Source organism: Carcharhinus amblyrhynchos, chromosome 9, assembly GCF_965287045.1.
Source record: "Carcharhinus amblyrhynchos chromosome 9, sCarAmb.v2.hapA, whole genome shotgun sequence".
NCBI lineage: Eukaryota > Metazoa > Chordata > Chondrichthyes > Carcharhiniformes > Carcharhinidae > Carcharhinus > Carcharhinus amblyrhynchos.
Window position 1 is genome coordinate 40,974,330 of NC_137332.1, and position 22,387 is coordinate 40,996,716.

Consider the following 22,387-nt stretch of genomic DNA (forward strand, 5'->3'; position numbering starts at 1 on the left):
CATGACCTTCCCTTCACAAAACCATGTTGCCCCTCGCTAATATATCCACTTATTTCCAAGTACGAGTAAATCCTGTCTTGAAGAATCCTCTCCAATAATTTCCCTACCACTGATGTAAGACTCATTGGCCTGTAATTACCTGGATTATTCTTGCTACCCTACTTAAACAAACCCATTGACATTGGCGGAACCAGAAGATCCTGCCACTGCAAGAGGTGTGCTACTGCAAGAAAAACACTACAATGAGGCCATAACATCTTGCCCTCAGTTTAAATCAGTCCATCAAAATAAAGTGATTTCAAGCTCCGATGGAGCCTTCAGCAGGGCTTAAGACTATGGGATAACAGGGACAGTGGCAGCATGGTTACAAAATTGGCTGAATGATAGACAACAAAGCCACATTGAATGGTTGTTTGAACTGAAGGAAGGTGTACAGTAGGTTCTTCTGGAGTCAGCTCTGGCACCACTGCCTTTCTTGATTGGGTGCACAGGGCACAATTTCAAAATTTACTGTGACACAAAAAACATTGAATTGTGAGGGGGGTAGTGATAGATTCAAAAGGACATTGAAATTTTAGTGGTAGGCGAAATTTAATGGAGATAAGTGTGATGTGATAAATTTTAAGTAGTATGAACAAGGAGAGACAATATAAAGAGTATGTTTCTAAGGGAGGCAGGGATACCTATGAAAATGTGTGCACAAACTATTGAAGTGACAAGGCAGTTGAGACTGGGGTTAAAATGCATATGGGATTCTGTGTTTATAATTACTAGTTCAGAATACAAAAGCAAAGAAGTTATGATGAACTTTTATAGAATATTGATTCAGCCTCAGCTGGTGTCCCTAATTCAGGGCACCACATTTGACGAAGGATGAAAGGATGCAGAAAAGAATTGTGAAAGTGGTTTTGGGGATTTTGCTGGGCCAAAACTGTGGCAAATTTTCAGGGAATATTTGTCTGGAGTTCCGCATAGCAATGTTCCAATGAGACAGGGAAGTTATGGTAGGTTACAGGAACTGCAGTGTACAAAGACTGTAATAAATCTAGTCAAGAAGAAAAGAAAAGCTTACGAAAGGTTCAGAGAGCTAGGTAATGTTAGAGATCTAGAAAAGTATATGGCTAATAGGAAGGATCTTAAGAAGGAAATTAGGAGAGCCAGAAGGGGTCATGAGAAGGCCTTGGCAGGCAGGATTAAGGAAAACCCCAAGGCACTCTAAGACTTGAAAGAATAGGACCTATCAAGTGTAATGGTGGGAAAGTTTGCATGGAACCGGAAGAAATAGCGGAGGTACTTAATGAAAACTTTACTTCAGTATTCACTATGGAAAAGGATCTTGGTGGTTGTAGTGCAGACTTGCAGCGGACTGAAAAGCTGGAGCATGTAGATATTAAGAAAGAGGATGTGTTGGAGCTTTTGAAAAGCATCAAGTTAGATAAGTCATCGGGATCAGATGGGATGTACCCCAGGCTACTGTGGGAGGTGAGGGAGGAGATTGCTGAGCCTCTGGCATCATCAATGGAGACGAGAGAAGTTCCGGAGGATTGGAGGATTGCGGATGTTGTCCCATTATTCAAGAAAGGGAATAGAGATGGCCCTGGAAATTATAGACCAGTGGGCTAACCTCAGTGATTGGTAAGTTGATGGAGAAGATCCTGAGAGGCAGGATTTATGAACATTTGGAAAGGTATAATATGATTAAGAATAGTGAGCATGGCTTTGTCAAAGGCAGATCATGCCTTACAAGCCTGATTGAATTTTTTGAGGATGTGGTTAAACACATTGATGAAGGAAGAGCAGTAGATGTAGCATATATGGACTTCATCAAGGCATTTGATAAGGTGTCCCATGCAAGGCTTATTGAGAAAGTGAGGGGGCATGGGATCCAAGGGGACATTGCTTTGTGGATCCAGAACAGGCTTGCCCACAGAAGGCAAAGAGTGGTTATAGATGGGTCATATTCTGCATGGAGGTCAGTCACTAGTGGAGTGCCCCAGGGATCTGTTCTGGGACCCTTACTCTTTGTGATTTTTATAAATGACCTGGATGAAGATTTTTATAAATGACCTTAGAGAGTGGTGGGTGCGTGGAATGGGCTGCCAGCAACGGTGGTGGAAGTGGATTTGATAGGGTCTTTTAAGAGACTTTTAGATAAGTACATGGAAGTTAGTAAAATAGAGGGTTATAGGTAAGCCTAGAAATCCCTAAGGTAGGGACATGTTCAGCTCAACTTTGTGGGCCTAAGGGCCTGTATTGTGCTGTAGTTTTTCTATATTTCTAAAACTGTGGTAGTACCGTCACCACACAATGCAGCAGTTCAAGAAAGAGACTCACCCGCTGGAATTTTACCGCCTTGCCAGCCACGGAATCGAATAGTACAACGGAATTGTCCATTGACCTCAGATGGGAATTTCCAGTCTTGCTCGAGCGAGGGTGTAATTCCCCCCCCACCATCTTTTTCACAAAGGAAAATTAGGGAAGTATAATAAATGCTGGCCTTGCTGTTGAGCCCCACCTCCTGTGAATGAATAGATTAAAAACAACACAGAAAGATTGGGTCCTTGACATGATGTTCTACAAGGTTTTTCTTTGTAGCATGTTGAAGGGAACAAAAATAAATTCCCTGCAATTGACAGATTATCTATAATTCCTGGTAAATCAAGTCATTAAGGCAAAAAAGACTAACAAGCAAGAGCACTGAGGTTGGGTCATTCCAATTCAGACTAAAAGCACCCTGATTGAAGTTAGTAATGTGAAGGATTGTAGTATAAAGAGTTCCAATTAAGTTTGCAGTTGTATTTATGGGAATTGGGATCAGAGTCAAAGCTGACAACCTGTCTGAACAAAATGTTAAACCCAAAGTCTCTTCTATTGTTTCCTATTACAACTAATGACAAACTGAATCTAAATGTTGGACAATATTTTCTCACGAAACATTCCTACTCAAGAACCCAGTGTAAATTTGGTTTAATTGAGATATCATTATTGCGAATATTAAAATAAAGGGTGCAATCTTACCAAAAAATGGCAGTGTTGATTGCAGCGAGAAAAAAGATGGTGTTTTCTCTCCAGGGTTTCCTCTCCAGAGCAATACCTTGTTTTCTTTTCGGATCTTACCACATTCTGCTGCATAAAAGCAGGTAGGCATGTTTCATATTGGGGGTGGGTTCCCAATACACCAGTAAAGCCCGGCTGAACTAAGATCGGGGCGCCATGTTTAAAGGATGCCCCAATCAGAGCAAACAATGACCACCCCGCAGGCTAGACTGCCACTGGCATCCCCAGCTTCCACGTCCATTCCTGCCAAATTATAGGACCCCTTCCCCCCGCCACCACCTATGAGGCTCCAACTGGGGTCTGCCCCATCACAGGCTAGAACCACCAGGTTGCCATGGTGCCAACCTGTGCCAAGGAACACTGTTAAGGCACTGCTTGACCACGTTCCTCTACCCTGGGGGGGGGGGCTATACTCAGCTTTATGCCCCCAGGAGGATCACCGCGACAGATTCATGCCTGCAAGAATCTGTTGTGAACAGGTTGGCGCGATTTGAATATATAGCGGGTGGTCAATAACTGGTGCGGGGGGTGTGTTTAATTATATTTAACTGAATTAAAATGTATTTAAATCAGGTTTATTTCCATTATGGGTGATTTCTAAGTGTTCCCATATTCCCTGTCAAGGCAGTAAGCAAATAGAAACTCCAGAGTAAGAGTTAATGAATGTGAGTGATGAGATTGGACTGTTTTTTACTATGAAGTTCCTGTCCAAAGCCAAAAGGATCTGTTGCATACTTACATTTTACAGCTGGGTCCTCAAGTCATTAAATCCAACTTTGTTGACGTTTAGGGACTCTACAAAAATGTATTCTATAAAGCATATACAGCCATAAATGAGAGGGGAGTTGCTTAAATATTTAATCCAGGGGAAAACTGAGACTACCTAGACTGCAGACATTCTGAATTTTTCCATGACCGTCACTAGTTGGTTGATTGCCCCAGAGATACATTGAAAGAAAAGACCATTTTTATCTACTTGTCCTGAATGCTCTGCTACAGGATAATGAAACTATCCCAAGGAACTGCTCAAGTGTGAACATTAATCATGGCTGGGAATCGAGTTTGATTTCTTTAGGCTGGGACTCCAATATTCGAATGTTATCACGGACAAAATCTCAATTCAATGACTTGTGCTTTATCAAGTATTCTGAGAAATAATCCACAAAAGGTTGCTCCATTTTGGTAACAAGAACCAGACAGCTTTTTGAAGCACATTCTGTCATTCTCGTATATTTTAACTCACTCCACAGGTCTCTGGTCTAGAGCAGGGAAACATAGTGTTTTTGAACAAAAGAAAATATGCTTGGATTGAAACTAAGTGTAATAAGTTCAGATCTTGCCACGAAGGCGAAGGTCACCAGCCTACTAATTTGCAGTGGCAGCAGACAGGCTTGTTATCTCCAAAGCCAGTAGGCTCTGCAAGGATGTTCTTAAGTATCTTCCAAAGATTTTCAGTAATCATGCCTGCCTGTGTAAATAACTGTGGGTCTTCAGCCAGAATCAGATAAGTAGTGCTACATAAATCTTCTTGTTCTCAGATTCTTTTAAGCTGATTTACAATTTATTTTCTTGGGATGAAGACTTTGAGAAACATGTAAAGCAAGTTTAAATTAAGTATTTCATAAGAATGTGTTTTCAAAAATGTTAAACTTATTAAATATTAAAAGAAAATACTTCACACACATTTTAGAAGCAATATGCTTCTTCAGATGTGGGATTTCTCTCAACTAATCAGTTATACTTTTTTAACACTACACTGCTAAATTCAAATTTAACATATTAACTTTAAAGAAAATGTGATTATTATATAGCTCATAGTTCAAAAAAACCTGCTCTTTGTAAAGACTTTCTCCCTAAATGCTTTATTTGATTTCTTAGTGCCTATCTTAGAATTGTGCCCTTTTCTTTACGGGCTCACCCCACATAAGTGAAAACAGTGGCTTCAAATTTAATCTGAAGTTTGTTATCTTTTTCTTTGTGGATGAGTTTTCGTGTCAGTTCAAAACCAACACTGTTGTGGAGGGTGGAAATGGGGGCCTCAGGTGCAGTAGAGCGCAGTAAAATAATCCACACAGCAGTTATATTAGTTATTGGAAGACATACCAAGGAGTTTTTCTGCTATGCTGAACAGTGTGCAGAAGTCCACACCATCAACACTCTGGAATCTACTTGTAAAATGTGACTAGCTCTAGCAACACTGTAGATGGGTCTTCATAATAGTAACCAAGGTTCTAAGAGATTTGATCTCTGCCTTAGAGAGGCAGACGCCCAGTTTGAACAGGTTGCGGGATTAAAGAAATTGGTGCTACACTGGTGACACTAGTCTTTTGCAGTCTGCTATCCTGCAGATGAGTAGAAATTTCAAGCCCCAGCACCAGAGGAGCAGCAGTGACACATAAGGGTGGCATAGGTTACCCTTTCACACCTGTCAGCAAGTCTGCCCTCTCGCCATCCCTGCAACCATTAACAACCACTGTACCAGAAAGATTATGACCAGACTGCTTTGGAGCCAAGCCCACTCAGGCTCGAGGCTCCATGAAGACACCAAGTTCCTCACAAAAAAGCCTCAAATGACAATCAACCCTTCAGTAGCTGTGCCAAAACCACTGGAGCAGTACCTCAAAGGAATAGTAAAGTAAACCTTTTTTTAAGAAAAGCACTGTAGCATAGTCACTTGGATAACAAAATGATTTGCTGCAGTATTATGCTTAGGATTAAATTCAGTGCCTTTATTACATTTTGTAGCTATGGGATATGGCGTCCTTATGTTACAGCTTCTTAATCTGAATTATCAGGAAGTAATTGACATAGAAGTTAGCTGAATGGTTTCAGTGTTCTTAAATGCAGAATCAAAGGAATGGGGATGGTGGTGGCAAGGATTGATAATACTGGGGGCTTTTTTTGTCTTATCATTTAAAAGAGATTAAATAGGTTGCTTGTTCAAATGCACTCTGCTGATTTCCCTACTCATGATGCTCCTTTGCCTTCATCTGATCTTTTCCTGATGGATGGTGCCTTTTGTCACTGTGCCTTCTCTGATTCCAATCCTCTTTGCGTTGTCAAGTTGTGCAGACTGCTGTAAACAACAATGATGTGGTTCACTTTGTCTTGGCCACATTTTAGGGATCCCTCAGAGGGAACACGAATGTTCCCATAACTCTGATCATACCAAATGTTACCCAGGGCAGTTGAGCAGTGGATGGTTGTGGAGGAATTATTCTTTACCTAGAATTACATCAAATTTTAATGCACAGAAACTGACCATTGTGCACAATAATTGTAAGACAATGTTTATGCTACACTAGATTCTCCACCCATCTTACTTCTTTGCACCTTATTATCACATCCTACTACTCAGTTAAAGTTTTGGATCAATGACCTTTCATCAGAACTCAAGTGACTCTTGAATGTTTTGGCCCCCTGCTGTGTTAAACGTGCAGAATGAAATAACATAAAGTCATTGGGGATAATGGCCAATGCTTGTATTAAATTGATTGACCCTTTGCTTACTTTGTAAAGGAAAAGGACACACAAAAGTGGATCATCCTCAAGCAGTTCATCGCTTCCATCAACATCTTCCACTTCAGTTGAGGCATCATTTGAAGATTCCTTGCCAGTTTCTTCCCGTTCCTCTCCTGTGGCTGACTTAGATGATGATGTAATTTCTCCACATCTCCTGATGCCAGACAGCCTTAGTCAACTGGAAGAGTTTGGCCGCCAGAAGAAGAGACAGAAGAAGCTGCCCAAGCAACAGCGACAACGGCAATTTAGTGACCTGTGGGTTCGCATTGAAGAGAGGTGGGTTTTGATATTTGTTCAGTTCTGGAATGAGAATTCATTACATATTTTACGAAGTGAAAGGAAAAAAATAGTTTATCTTCCTCTTAATCCATGTGTGGTATGGTGATGCCCAAAATATATACCAATAGTGAACTAAAGCCTGAGGTGATGAAACGATATGGTAACCTTTATTGAGATCAAATGATTCAGCAGGAGCTGAGAATCGAATCTGGGAATTTCATGGCCAGAATAATTTCTCAGCTGATACATTTACACACTTAGCTGTTACTTTAGTGCCTCCATAACAAAATAGTAACATGGTTAACTTTGTGTGTTATCAGATTTTATATATTAAAATCTCAATTTTTAAGAAAAGCTGCACTGATCAAATTAAATTTCAGTTTAGTCCATTCTAATTTATTTTGTGGCTTGAATTTTATTTTTTCAATCTCTTTTAGTTTGCTTTTTACATTGTCTAAAATTGGATCAACATGGCCTTGAACATTAATGTGGCCTGAGTGAGGCATTCTAGGTAAATTGTTATTTCTGTATCTTCAGAAATCTGCATTGTAGGTTGTGCCAATGGTTCAGTAAATAAATTATGTGGAGATGCCGGAATTGGACTGGGGTAAGCACAGTTTCAGGCAATAACAAGGTTTGATTAGTGGCCCAAAATAATTTGCTGGGACTCGGTTTGTGTTTGCATGCGTCTTAGGTTTGATTGACTGCATTTCACAGATTTTTAAATCAATCCTTATTTGATTTTCCCATTGCTTTTGTAATCTAAATCCCCTCAGCTATATTCACCCGAGTGTTTCTTGATCAGACAGTTCATCGGCCTGGGCAGTGAATATTTGTAAGTTGTTCAAACACCAGAAAGATTTCTGCTAAGTCAACCCTGTTCTTTCACAGTGCTCACACAGATGTAAACTTTGAATCTGGAAAGGGAACCTTAGCTGACTTCTTCCTCCCTTGACACGGGTGCTGAAGTGAATTGTAGCATTCCTACTTGTGCCCTGGCTAAGGTCATCTAACCCAGCACAGTCTGGAGACTGAACCTGGGACCTTTTTGTCCTGTAGGTCATAGTGGGCCATGAACTTACCTAACCGAACCATTGGGGAATATATCTTTCACCTTTTGAATTGCCTCCTTTCATTCTCATTTCCCATTTCATTTATTTTTCTAGCTTTGAATATATCCATGACTTTGTGTAGAATGCTTGAAGAGTGGGATAACTAATTTCAAAGCCCCAGTCTCTAGCCCATAGGCTGCACAATCATGAGAGACCCGATTACTCAGTGACAAGCTGACAAGACAATCACCAAAATGCTGCCGTCAGTGAAAGCAGTTTCTTTTTCAAGACTAGTTCTGCATGGAAGTTTACTAATTCTGATATTCATTCAGAAATGCTATCAACTGGCAGGGAAGCACTGTTAGAAATCATAACAATTAAATGCTACATAAATAAACAAGGAATGAGAACACTACATCATGATTGTGAGACATCCAGAGCTGTGCAGATACGAGAATAGTCCGATAGTAGAAGGAACTGTCAGGCAGCTAGATTACAGTGTGTTGTTAGGCATGAAACGCTGATAGCTAATTGTTAACTGAGATGGCAAAGTGCCCTCAATCTTCCCAGTTATATTTGGAGTTCTTAAGGATTGGAATAAGTAAAGAGGGAGAGAAAGGGAATGTGGAGATAAGTTTTTTTTTAGTAAATAAATGAGTGAACTTTAAGTTAATAAAAGTGAGCTGCTCTTCACACAGTGAATATTCTGCACTTTGAATAATTTATGTGAACAAGTAAGCAGCTTCCATTTTAATCAAATCTGTTTACATTCTACATTTGCACTGGATTTTCTACCTCTTCCCCTCCACACTTGTCCTGACAGAAAGTACGGGGTGTGATTCTCCCATCCCGCTGTGCTATTTTTGTAGCGCAGCAGGCTTTGTGTGTGTGTGTGGGGGAGGTGGTGGTTGGGGGCGCGTTGAGGCTGGCCCAGACTCATCCAAGGAGGACAACGATCAGACCATTGGGGAGTCCCAAGGCTAGCGATGCAAGGTCATGGGCCTGGCCAGCAGTCGTGCTGGCTAGAGTTCGGGAGGCCAATATTGTGGGGCTACTGTACATGCGCAGTGGCCCGCTCAGCACTTTGCTGCTGGCCTCTCCAGCAGGAAGAGGCCCCGAGCACTGATTTTCACATGATTCGCCCTCGGGCACTCTGTGATGCAGAGTCTGGGAGGTTCATTATGAAATCCCACTGAAAATACCAGTTTTTACACAAAATCAACACTTTGAATTTTATTGGGAGAATTGACCCCTTGGATTTTAGCTGTAAGAGATAAGACAACCTTCCACTATTTTGGCCAATTGGCCATTCTTCATTTGAGAATCTATGCTGTGGAAATTGACCAAACATTTCACTTTCATACCATGGCCCTATTGAACACTGTTCTTGCATACTGTCTAAATCTTACTCTTCTTGTCCTCCCTTTTTCGTTATCTTTCTCCTTTCTGGGTTAATTTTCTGTTCTTTTCCAATTTCTTCATTCTCTCTCTTCTGAAATGTTCCTAACCTATTTGGTTCAGCATCATCCCGATAGTGCATTTACCCCCTGAACCAACTGGCTGGCATAGGTGCCCACATTCTCTGTGGCATTACTTATAGTTTAAACACCTATCAACTATGTACTATATCCTTTGTTGTTTGAAGCCACAGGTATCTTCACGGAATACTCACTGTTTAATAATGGCATTTAGATTTGAAATAATATTGTGTTGTAATAATATCTGTAAATAACAGCGTTGTATTAGGGAGCTGTCCATGCAACTGATGGAGCAAACTAAAATAACCAAAAGTTATTCACTTAATAGCTTAGTGCTGATGAATAACACAGGGCTTTTTTGTATGCAAGGTGATTCCTGGCTGGAAAAGAATTCTGTACAAATTAAAATTGAATTAACATTTCACCGTGAGCCCAGTAATATTTAGAGTCCTAAGATGGCACAAAATGAGATTAAACAGTGATCTTGGTCCAAGGTTATGGATGGGCCACCCTGCTTTGTTACACCAAGGCAAATAAGATATTGGATGGAATTTTACAATCTCATTGCACCTGTTTTGCTATGGAAAAAAAGTCATAAAATCTGGTGTGATGCGACTCGTGGGAATGGCGCCTGTTTTTGCCATACAGAAAACACCAAGTATAAAAGTCGGCTTCAGGCACTGGAGCGGTGAGAGTGAGTAAGGAGGTAAATCTCTGTTTTCAAACTGCTCCATGCTGCTCGGTGGGGGGTGGGGAGAAGGTTACTTCATGGCGACCGTGTTGTATTTCGGGTCGGGAGGGCCTATAAGTGTGTGGAGGGCTGGGGGTCTGTTGTTGCTCACGGGGTCTGACTCCAGACTCTCAGCACAGACCCGGATCAAAGTGCTGACCTCGGGTCTTAAGGATGACTCTGGGTCCTAGTGCTGGCAGCAGCAAGCACTGTTGCTGGTGGGGGATGGGCTGGAAACTCCCTGAAGTGGCAGTGTTGCAGCATCAGGATTTGTCAATCTGCATTTTCTGTGGTCACTACTGCATGGGTTCTGGGTGTATGTCTGTTTGATGGGGGGAGGGGTTGTGTTGCCATTCTGAGGGCGGGGGGGATTGTGGGGAGTTTGTGTTGCTGGATTGGGGGCGAGCAGGGTTTTTTAACCTCTCCATCTATCTCTCCCCTTCCCTACCAACCCCCCCTCCCTCAGATTGATGAGGTGGTTTTTGCATTGCAACCCATTGATCTTGCTGTTCTTTTGGTTGCTGCTGGAGTTGAAGAGGATGAGCAGGAGAATGAATTGTGGGCAAGGAGGCCCAGGCCTTACCAAATGCAGGAGTAGAGGGAGACAGCTGCCAGAGGGTAAGACATGACTGCCATTCACCCCGGAGGGAGGGGGGTGGGGGGGGGCGGTATTCAGGAGAAGGAGGGAGCGGAGACCCCAGTAGTTCTGCACGTGAGTGCCCTTTCAGCAACTGTTGGATATCACAAGTAGCTGATGGCTCTGGCTCTGAAAGGAGACAGTGCGACACCTGTGCCATCTGTCACAGGACCTGGTACCTCAGAGCACCAGTGGTGGGGCACCCACTCCCAATGGCTGTGAAAGCGATGGCCGCCTTAAATGTTTACATCACTGGGTTCTTCCAGACCACCAGTGGAGACCTTTGTGGCATTTCCCCAACCATCTGTCCACAAGTGTGTCAAGGAAGTCAGGATGCTGTGTATGCCCAGCCTGGCCAGTATATTAAATTTGACCTGGATCAGGCTCAGCAGGAAGCGCAGGCTGCAGGATTCACGGACATCGCTGGGATGCCAAAGGTGTAAACAACACCCTCGTCACCATCAAGGTCACAGTGAAGAATCCAGGAAGATTCATGAACAGGAAGGGTTTTCATTTAATAAATGTACAGTTGGTGTATGACCATCCACAGAACATCATGCACATCAGCACCAGACACCCCGGCAGTGTGCCTGACAGTTTTACATTGATGGGCATAGTGAGGCCGTAAAATTGCCCGTGTGAGAAATCAGCATCATGCCCAATTTCTCCGCTCTCGCAATCTTACCGGCACCAGATTTCCAGCATGGTCAGTCTCTTACCCATTTCCAGTGAAAGGCTGCATATATTATTTAAATTTATTTGAAGATTTATTTATACCTGTTTAGTGAGCCTGGTGCTCAATCGTCCCGGCTCAATTACCTTTGAGCTGGGAGAGGTTCTCTCTGGCAAGGAAAACAGCTGTTCCCCATGAACGGGGGGTGGAGTTGGGTGGGGAGGGAGGGGGGTGGGGAAGTGGGGGGGAACAGGCGTGTTGCCCTGGCTGGTAGAACCGGAGGGCATTGAAGCCACCCCAGTGAGGATGAGGGGTGTGCCCCTTGGTCAGTGCCAGCTTGGCACCGTGGCATTGCCTATCTTGCTGGGTCCTGGGTCTTGGTCCACCCATAAGCAGGACCCAGATTTCCTGTCACTTGCCACTTCAACACACCACTTTGCTCTCCTGTCCACATGTCCATCCTTGACATTTTGCAATGATCTAGTGAACCCCAAACGCAAACAGGAGGAACAGCAACTCATCTTCTGATTGAGCACTTTACAGCCTTCTGGACTGAACATTGAGTTCAACTACTTCAGAGTATGAACTCCCTCTTCCACCTTCACCCCATATCCATTTATTTTATTTCATTTTGTTTCATTTCATTCATCCATTTTATCATCCTTCTTTCTCACTTCCATTTTTCTACTTCTCCTTTCCAGACCCCACTCCCCTTTTCAGGACAATTGTCATATTCCTCAGTTCTGTCATTCACACATTCTGGTCACTTAATGGACAGTTTTAGCACCTTCCCAGCCTTCTGCATCCTTATTTACATTTCCATGTCCCATTCCACCCTCCCCCCATAGTATAAATCTCTGCTCATTCTCTTTGCTCTCAGCTCTGATGAAGGGTCATCTAGACTCAAAATGTTGGCTCTATTCTCTCCCCACAGATGCTGTCAGACCTGCTGAGATTTTCCAGCATTTTTTGACAATGTAATGAAACCCCACTTATCTCCTGTTTTAAATTGAAGTTAATATTCATATTGTACCCCCAACAGTAAGCTAAACAGGATATCTTTTCTTTTCAACACCACTGAAGTTGCTTTCTAGCAGGGAGCCAAGTTTCCTCGGGAAGCAATTTGTCACAATGACAGCTTTGTATCCTTTGCACTCAAGGTGTACCTTTTGGATGTCAGAGCAAACTTCAGTTTAAATCCTGGAGCCCCTGAAACAATAAGGTCTCTAAACTGGCATTACATTAGTCACCTCTGAAACCCATTGCTGTCTGTTATGCTAGGTGCAGACAGGCCTTGTGGCTCGAGCCTGGCTGCGTACAATGAAAATGTGTTAAGTCTCCTCTTTCAGGCTTGGGTGCAGGGAGGGGAGGCGTCTGATGAATAGTTACATTGATCTGAGTGAATACATCAGCCCATTGATGTTATGAGTATTATGTCAGGTGGAGCTGTGATCTGCTCCTGACTCCTAACATTCCTGATGCTTGAATAGTAGCAGGGCATGAGATTCTGCAATCTAAGATGCATGATCTTTCACTGCAGCTAAACTGATTGGCTATTGCAAGCTGAAAATGTTAGATATCACATTAGATCAAAGTTAAGAATCTAGAAAAGCATTAATGAACAAACTGCAAGAACTTCAATTCAAAATAAAAAGCAGTTGCTCGGTAGTGCAGAACTTGAGAACTTTTCAGCGATATCAAAAATGCAAAGCATTTTTGCAAATGATACATTTGCACACCTCCATGGATAGAGCAGACGCAGCACGGTTTCGTTTAAGGGGAAGTCGTGTCTGACAAATTTACTGGAGTTCTATGAGGATGTGTCTAGGGCGGTGGATAGAGGTGGATGTGGTCTTTCTTGATTTTCAGAAGGCATTCGACAAGGTACCTCACAAGAGGTTATTGCAGAAGGTCAGGGGACATGGAGTTGGGGGTAGGGTGTTAGCGTGGATAGAGGATTGGTTGTCAAATAGGAGGCAGAGAGTGGGGGTCAATGGGTGTTATTCGGATTGGCGGATGGTGCTGGGGCATCAGCTATTTACCATTTATATAGATGATCTGGAGGGGGGAACCGAGTGTGTGGTGTCGAAATTTGCTGATGACACCAAGATTGGTGGAACGGCAAATTGCGCGGAGGGTGTGGAGAGTCTACAGAAGGATCTAGATAGGCTGGGCGAATGGGCCAGGAACTGGCAAATGGAATTTAATGTTGGCAAGTGCGAGGTGGTCCAATTTGGTAGGAATAATGGTAGGAAGGATTATTTCTTACGTGGCGAAAAACTGCAGCAGGCGACAGTGCAGAGGGACCTTGGGGTCCTTGTGCATGAGTCGCAAAAACCCAGCCTGCAGGTGCAGCAAGTGGTCAGGAAGGCTAATGGGATGCTGGCCTTCATAGCGAGGGGGATTGAATATAAAAGTAGGGAGGTCTTGCTGCGGCTGTATAGGGCATTGGTGAGGCCGCAGCTGGAGTACTGTGTGCAGTTTTGGGCGCCGTACTTACGCAAGGATATTTTGGCCTTGGAGGGAGTGCAGAGGAGGTTTACTAGGCTGATTCCGGAGTTGAGGGGGTTGAGCTATGAGGAGAGGCTGAATAAACTAGGCTTGTACTCGTTAGAGTTTAGAAGAATGAGGGGAGATCTCATTGAGACATATAAGATGATGAATGGGATGGATAGGATAGAGGTGGAGAGACTCTTCCCGCTCAGAAAGGACAGTAGGACTAGGGGGCACAGCCTCAAGATAAAGGGGGGGCGGTTTAGAACAGAGTTGAGGAAGAACTTCTTCACTCAAAGGGTGGTGAATCTGTGGAATTCTCTGCCCGTTGAAGTGGTGGAGGCTGCCTCGCTAAATATTTTTAAGACGCGGGTTGATGGGTTTTTGGTAAGAGAGGGGATTAAGGGTTATGGGGAGAGGGTGGGAATGTGGAACTGAGCCACAACAGATCAGCCATGATCTTATTGAATGGCGGGGCAGGCTCGAAGGGCTAGATGGCCTACTCCTGCTCCTATTTCTTATGTTCTTATGTATGTTCTTAAAGAAAATATTCCACAATCTGTCACAGTGGATAGTTTTATATCCTTTCAATCTAAGATATATATGTTGAATGTCTGTTCTGATAATATGTAACTTTAAGAAATTAAATGGAAAATGAATTGATGAATTCAGAATTGGAATAGTTTCTATATGCTTCATATATTTACATTATTACCAAAAAAATTCAAAATGCTGAAAGAGCATGAAAACGGGAGAATCAAATCCTATTTTTGGGCAAGCTCACAAATGCAATTGTACCCCCCTTCCACCATCAATCGCCACCATTCCCCCCCCCACCCCCACCCAGCCCCCACCAATCCCTGGCAGATCGCCTCCCCATTTGGGCTAAATATCTTCCTTCAATGCTACATGATTCTATTAAATAAATTCCAAATGTCAGAGGTAACTCCACTTCTACTTGTAGCTATTAATCTTTTAGACCAGGATGACCCGTGGTTCAAACCCTTTCCTCTGTTTAGTGCTGATTTGAACTGGAGAAATTCTGAGGAACTGCAATTGTCTTTTGCATTTTTGGATTGGGAGGGGGACAATATCACCCAGAGCTCCTTGTACAGATCACAGCCCAGTGGGTGTTGCTGGACAGTATTCATATTTGTGTCTGAATAGAATGTAATTCATTTATGAAGGTACCACCCCATCCCATTGAATATTCTGCAGAAAATATTCTGCTAAGGGAGAGTTTGAACTTTTCATGGTGGGCTGGTTTCTTTGTGAGCAGCATTTTAATAAAACAGAAATTGTCACAGTGTTGGAAGCTATCAGGAACCTCTCAATTTCCGTCCAAAACCCAAGTGCGTTCTTCAGCACATAGGAAACCTCCCCTGAGGCAGGCCTGCCTGAGGTTTAAATATGTTAAATAATAATTAACTACAGTTTTAACTGAGAATTCTGACTTTAACTTTCCAGATAGAACCATGTGAGAGGACAGGAGGGAGTGTTGAGGCTGAGTGACTGACAGGCAAGAAAAGCAATAAATACGGAGACCTGACAGCTGTTTCCTTAACGAAGTGAATGGGTTTTGCTTGCCGGAGTTGTTTGAGTGTGTGCTTTAATTCTCATCATGGAGATGATTTTTACTACCTTGGAGTACACTGCCTTTGAGCTGCACTTCTCAGTTCTCTGCATTTTCAGCAAAGTGAAAACAGCTTCTGTACTTCTACCCTGAACCTCTGATGAGGAACAAGGAGAGAAGCAACACTAATACCAAGAACAACAGGAGCAACAGCAGCCTTCTCAACCACATACCACTCCACAGAGTGGAGGGGATGAGCTCAGTATTCCCAACTTCCTGGGTGGCCTAGTCATCAGCACTACTGCCTCTCAGACCCAGGGACTCAGGTTCAATTCCAGCCTTGGGTGACTGTCTGTGTGATGTTTGCATGTTTTCCCCATGTCTGCGTGGGTTTCCTCCAGCAGCTTCCGTTTCCTCCCACTGTCCAATGATGTCCAGGTTTGGTGGAGTGACCATGGTAAATGGTGCCTTAAAATCCAGAGGTAGGTAAGTTAAGTGGAATAGAGATGGTAAATGTATGAGCGTTACAAGGATCGGATTGAGGCAGAGCAGGGATGGTGATGTACATAAGAACATAAGAAATAGGAGCAGGAGTAGGCCATCTAGCCCTTCGAGCCTGCCCCGCCATTCAATAAGATCATGGCTGATCTGTTGTGGCTCAGTTCCACTTTCCCGCCCTCTCCCCATAACCCTTAATCCCCTCTCTTATCAAGAACCCATCAACCCGCTTCTTAAAAATATTTAGCGAGGCAGCCTCCACCACTTCAACGGGCAGAGAATTCCAGAGATTCACCACCCTTTGAGTGAAGAAGTTCCTCCTCAACTCTGTTCTAAACCGCCTCCCCTTTATCTTGAGGCTGTGCCCCCTAGTCCTACTGTCTTTTTTGAGCGGGAAGAGTCTCTCCACCTCTATCCTATCCATCCCATTCATCATCTTATACGTCTCAATGAGATCTCCCCTCATTCTTCTAAACTCTAACGAGTACAAGCCTAGTTTATTCAGCCTCTCCTCATAGCTCAATCCCCTCAACTCCGGTATCAGCCTAGTAAACCTCCTCTGCACTCCCTCCAGGGCCAAAATATCCTTGCGCAGGTGCGGCGCCCAAAACTGCACACAGTACTCCAGCTGCGGCCTCACCAATGCCCTATACAGCTGCAGCAAGACCTCCCTACTTTTATATTCAATCCCCCTCGCTATGAAGGCCAGCATCCCATTTGCCTTCCTGACCACCTGCTGCACCTGCAAGCTGGGTTTTTGCGACTCATGCACAAGGACCCCGAGGTCCCTCTGCACCGTCGCCTGCTGCAGTTTTTCGCCACGTAAGTAATAATCCTTCCTACCATTCTTCCTACCAAAGTGGACCACCTCACACTTGCCAACATTAAATTCCATTTGCCATTTCCTGGCCCATTCGCCCAGCCTATCTAGATCCTTCTGCAGACTCTCCACACCCTCCGCACAATTTGCCTTTCCCCCAATCTTGGTGTCATCAGCAAATTTCGACACCCTGCACTCGGTTCCCTCCTCCAGATCATCTATATAAATGGTAAATAGCTGAGGCCCCAGCACCGACCCCTGGGGCACCCCACTAGTCACCAACCGCCAATCCGAATAGCACCCATTGACCCCCACTCTCTGCCTCCTATTTGACAACCAATCCTCTATCCACGCTAACACCCTACCCCCAACTCCATGTCCCCTGACCTTCTGCAATAACCTCTTGTGAGGTACCTTGTCAAACGCCTTCTGAAAATCCAGAAAGACCACATCCACCGGCTCTCCTCTATCCACTGCCCTAGACACATCCTCATAGAACTCCAGTAAATTTGTCAGACACGACTTCCCTTTAATGAAACCGTGTTGCGTCCGCCCTATCAAGCAATTCCCTTCAAGATGCCTCGCAATTTCCTCCTTAATGACGGATTCTAACATTTTACCTACCACAGACGTTAAACTAACCGGCCTATAATTCCCCGCCTTTTGCCTGGCACCCTTCTTAAACAACGGCGTAACATTAGCCGTTTTCCAATCTTCCGGCACTTCCCCGGAATCCAGCGACGTCTGGAAAATAACCACCAAGGCATCCACTATCACCTCCGCCATTTCTTTCAGAACCCTCGGATGCATTCCATCCGGTCCTGGGGACTTGTCCACAATCAGCCCCTCCAGTCTGTCGAGCACCACCTCTCTAGTAACAGTAATGTCATTAAGACCCTCCATTCCTACCACCTTTCCATCGCTAACACCCGGCAAATTATTCACGTCCTCCTCCGTGAAGACCGAAACAAAAAAGTTATTCAAGACCTTAGCCATATCCCCATCCCCTACCACTAGCTCCCCTTTCTCATCCTCTAAAGGACCAACGTTCACCCTAGCCAGCCTCTTCCTTTTTATATATTTATAAAAACTCTTGCTATCCTTTTTTATATTAAGTGCTAGCCCAGCCTCATAGCTTCTCCTACCCTCCTTTATCAACTTCTTTGTCAATCTTTGTTGACATTTAAACCTTTCCCAATCCTCTTCTCGCCCACTACTCTTAGCTACTCTAAATTCCTCCGCTTTTAATTTAACACTTTCCTTCACCTCCTTCGTTATCCACGGCTTATTACCTCTCTTCCTACTGTCCTTTTTAACCATCGGAATAAATTTCTGCTGAGCACCAAGAAAGATCTCCTTAAAGATCCTCCACTGCTCCTCAGCAGACCTACCTTCCAACGCACTCCCCCAGTCCACATTCGCCAATTCTTCTCTCATCCTACCATACTCAACCTGGGTAAGATGTTCTTTCAGAGAGTTGGTGCAGGTTTGATAGACTGTCTGGCCTCTTTCTGCACTATAGGGATTCAATGGCTCTGTGATTATAACTCACACATGACGGACATGATAAAGTACCCGTGCCTCAGGACATCCAGGCGCTATTGTGTCGTAGCTGATATATGCAGCCTCTTGGAAGGTTTCCTTCCAACTAGACTGTGTGAGCACACATCGCCAGTGGCAGGCAAGGTCATTGCAACCCTTAACTTCTCCACCTTCAGATCCTTGCAGGGTTCTGCTGGTGACGGTTTGTTGCTGAATGTTGTGATCTGCTACCCACAAGTACATATCAGAGGTGATGGATGATTTGTCATTGCACTTTGCTATTAATGAGTTCAGTCAGCATGAGAGGACCCTTGGACTTAGGGCTCTGTCTGGATTCCCACAGGTATAGGGAGTCCTAGTCTGCACTCAGGTTGCAGTCAAAGCGCCCTCAGATAACCCAGCAGTACTTATCAGCTGAAAGGAATCAACACTCCAACAGTGTTCAGCTCATCTGCAGCCACCAAGAGATCATCATGTGAATTTGCTGCATTTTCATTAACCATATTACTGATCGTAGTTTTATTACACTTCCAGATTTTCTAAGCTGATTAGAGTCTAAAGTTATCATAGGGGAGGGGATTTGAACTCATATCCTCGGGATTACTGGCCCAGTAGCAATTTAGAACAAGAGTTCAACCCACTATGCCTGTTTTTGATGTCCAGGAGTTGAAAAGGATGAATCTGTTCATCCCTAATATCACTCATAATGATATGATAGTGTATAGTGCAAGTAAGAAATTCATCATTGAAATGTATCCATACAGTGCTGAACTGAATTGAGCATTATTTCCAGAACACTTTCAGTCCAGAGCCCCTTCTAGACCTTGAGTCTAAGAACTGGTTTTATATTAAAAAAAAGCTGTCGAAATATTCACTGTAAAAGAAAATGTTGGGCATAACTCAGATGTGTGTTGGCACTTCTAGTAACCATACAGTTGAAGTGGAACTGCAACGATTTTGTCATTGAGCTAATGCATTAAAAAAAATGATTCTATCAATCTGACACATGCACATAAGAATTTTTTTTAGATGAAAATCTGTTTCCTATTAGAAGCTTGTCTGCTTCAACTTTCCCTTTTCCTTATCATCAGATGAAATACTTGTTATATTGAGCAGTTAAAATGATTCATACCATATGATAGTCTGCAGAAATGTGTGTCTTTTCTATTGTCCTTCAAATTTGCTGCCTCATAACTGTAGGGCAATCCTTGTGCAAGATTTTATAGTGAGCTGTTAGAGTAGGAAAGACACACTAGTACAGGGAAAACACATTCCTCAACCTCATTGGTGAATGTGCTCACAATGAAAATCCAAAGTATTAGCTCACCTTTTCTCTTAGTTTTTCCACATCAAGTATTTGATACTTGAGGCTTCTTCATAGGGAAGTCCACATCATGTCATATTTCTGGCATTCAAATTGCCACTCCAATGTAACCAATGCCACAATTTTAATTTGGGGCAGGAATTGGAGCTAGAAGCGAGTCTGCCAAAGTGTTAGGTCCATGGAGTTTTATCCCCCTAAACCCATTCACGTGTAAAATATTGATGCCCCCCTGGAACTGACGAGATTGCTATCACTGCCGGTAGGTGAAAATCAAAATACACGGTAGCGAAGGTGAGCGGGGAAAGGGAGGTAAGTGTGTAGTTTTGGTGCATTTTGTTCACTTACAGGTTTATCCAATTCAACTAATGATTGACACCAGAAACTACAGATCAACCCTGGTATTAACATACTGTTATGTAGCCAAACTCATCCCTCCTGTATTCTGGGAGGAAATAGATCATGTTAAATAAAGAAAAGAGGTATTTCCTTTAAAAAATGCATTGGAAGTCAGGCTTCAGATTTACCTCAAGGTGATTATCCCAGTTGGTGCAGAGTATGAAAATGGCACAGTATAGGGATGAAACTTAGGGGGCGTTGGGGGGAGTTTAAACCTTTCAAGATGGACTGGTTTTTGTGGGAGCAGCATTTTAATAAAACAGAAGTTGCCTGTGTATTGAGGAGCTGTCAAGAACCCCTCAATTTCTGTCTGGAAGTAAGGCGATTCATACATATAAATATAGAATGGCAATAACAGTGGGACTATAAAATATATCACCCTTTAAAATGCCCCATGATTAACACATCAGGCATCAGCTTCAGGCCTCACACAATCACAAAATAATGGGATAGGATTTCCTGAATGCAAGTGCCCAGAACTAAGTTCGTTTGGGGCGTAAGGTAAAATGTCTGACATAATAGCTCAAGGACATTCGGATGCAAATTTGTTATGCAATTAATTACGCTGTGCCCATTTTACTCATTTTTATGCCTATCTGTCAATCCCTATGCATGAACACATCTTCATTTATTCTTATGGCCCTGATCCCAGGCTAAAAAAAACTTTACCCACAAATTTCCTTCAATGTGCTGGTTCAAAATTAAGCCCAGAATTTTAGGTGTGGTCACAAATGATTATTTTTTTTCTGGTGTTTTATTACCATTTACCAGTGACATTTCTTTTTACTGTTATTCTCATTGAGAGCTGCTCAGTATTATATGTTTATTTGAATTTTTGTGGCTTCAGTATAAATCGAATTAATATGAAAATCTTCCATGATTGTATGTTCTGAAACATGTAGTGCCTAAAGTGTATGAATGTTAATTAGATGGTTAATTTTCATCTTATATATATGATTTGAGTTCAGCCATTCCTCACGCCACAGTTGCTTTGCTTGCCTTTGTATAATTTTATGCATGTTAGTTAAATTGGAAGTAAATTTGGGTGTAAGCAAAAATCAACAAAATGGGCCATCAAATAAGCATAATTTTGGGTGTCACTTTCTGAACATGTCACATGGCTATCTTTCTCCCATATTTTATTGTCTGCATAGAAGGCACTGTCATTTTTGAAAGCTCAATTTGCATACCTTTTATATGTCTAGTAATTTCCAGTGAAAAGATTAAAGAACTAGAGTATTACACTCAATGGGGCTACATTTCCAAAGCTATTAAAGACACTGGGATAAATTTTCCCTCCAAGGAAATAGAAGTTGGAACTGTTTGTGGGTCCTAAACCCAAACCCAAACCCACTTCCAGTTGTGGGGAGGAGTAACAGTCAGTGGGATTTCAATTGGATAAAACACCCCATCCCTTCGTTGAAATAGAGAGAGTTTACTGTCCAATTTTGGGCGGTGGGCAGGCTCTCCAAGCCAGAGAGCCAATCAGAGATTTTCCAGCTTGAGAGGAACAGCAGTCTGCAATTGATGGGATAAGTAACTGCAAGAGTACTTCACCATGGAGGAACCCTATCCTCAACTTTCATAATCTTAAATTAAATAACCGATATATCAGCTAGGCAACCGCTGGTTTTGTGCATGTGTGCGCATGCAAGTGGCTGTGAACCATGCGTCGTGCCGTCCACTTTTGGTAGGTGCGTGCATTAATATCATGGCCTTGACAGAAATCTGGCTAAGCAGTGATGACATCCATCACTGTACTTTCTCACTTGCTCCTGCTAGCCCCATCATATCAATCACAGCTAAGGAAACCTTGTATCATTTTCTCATATCACTCCCACACCCCTACCTTACGACCTGTAACCACTCCTAGAAAAAAATATTCTCAATTCACTTCCAACTGTGCTTTCAAAATCCCAACTGTAAGGGGGTTTTCTGAGGGCTTCGCTCAGATTCAGCAAATACAAAGACTTGCAAAAGACAGTGTGCATTTAAAGACATTCTTTATTGACCAACACGCATTGGGAGAGAGACATCCAGAAGAATCCAACTTCTCTCTGACGTTACGGTACATGTGTAAAACAGATATATCTTTTCAAAGGTTTTATTTCTCTCCCCCAACTGGTCATCCACACTGGATGATCCAATTATATTGATACACATTATTTACTTTGGCCAAGGGCATTCTACCCTCTAGCAAAATTGGGAATTCATTGGTCAACCAGACCCAAAAGTTCTTCCCCCCCATTGCCTAGCAACGTTACCGACACAACTCCTATCGGTTCAAGGATCGCCCTCACCACTTGCAAACCA

The 22,387-nt window shown here is 43.0% G+C and overlaps 1 protein-coding gene across 1 annotated transcript in view; it reads left to right on the forward strand.

Moving 5' to 3' along the window:
• Positions 1-22,387, forward strand: part of LOC145347742 (metalloprotease TIKI2-like) — a 349,733-nt gene that overhangs the window by 316,387 nt on the left and 10,959 nt on the right. The window contains exon 6 of the mRNA XM_080195506.1: positions 6,577-6,855. Coding sequence (XP_080051632.1) covers positions 6,577-6,855 — 279 coding nt within the window. The remainder of the gene's footprint in view (positions 1-6,576; positions 6,856-22,387) is intronic.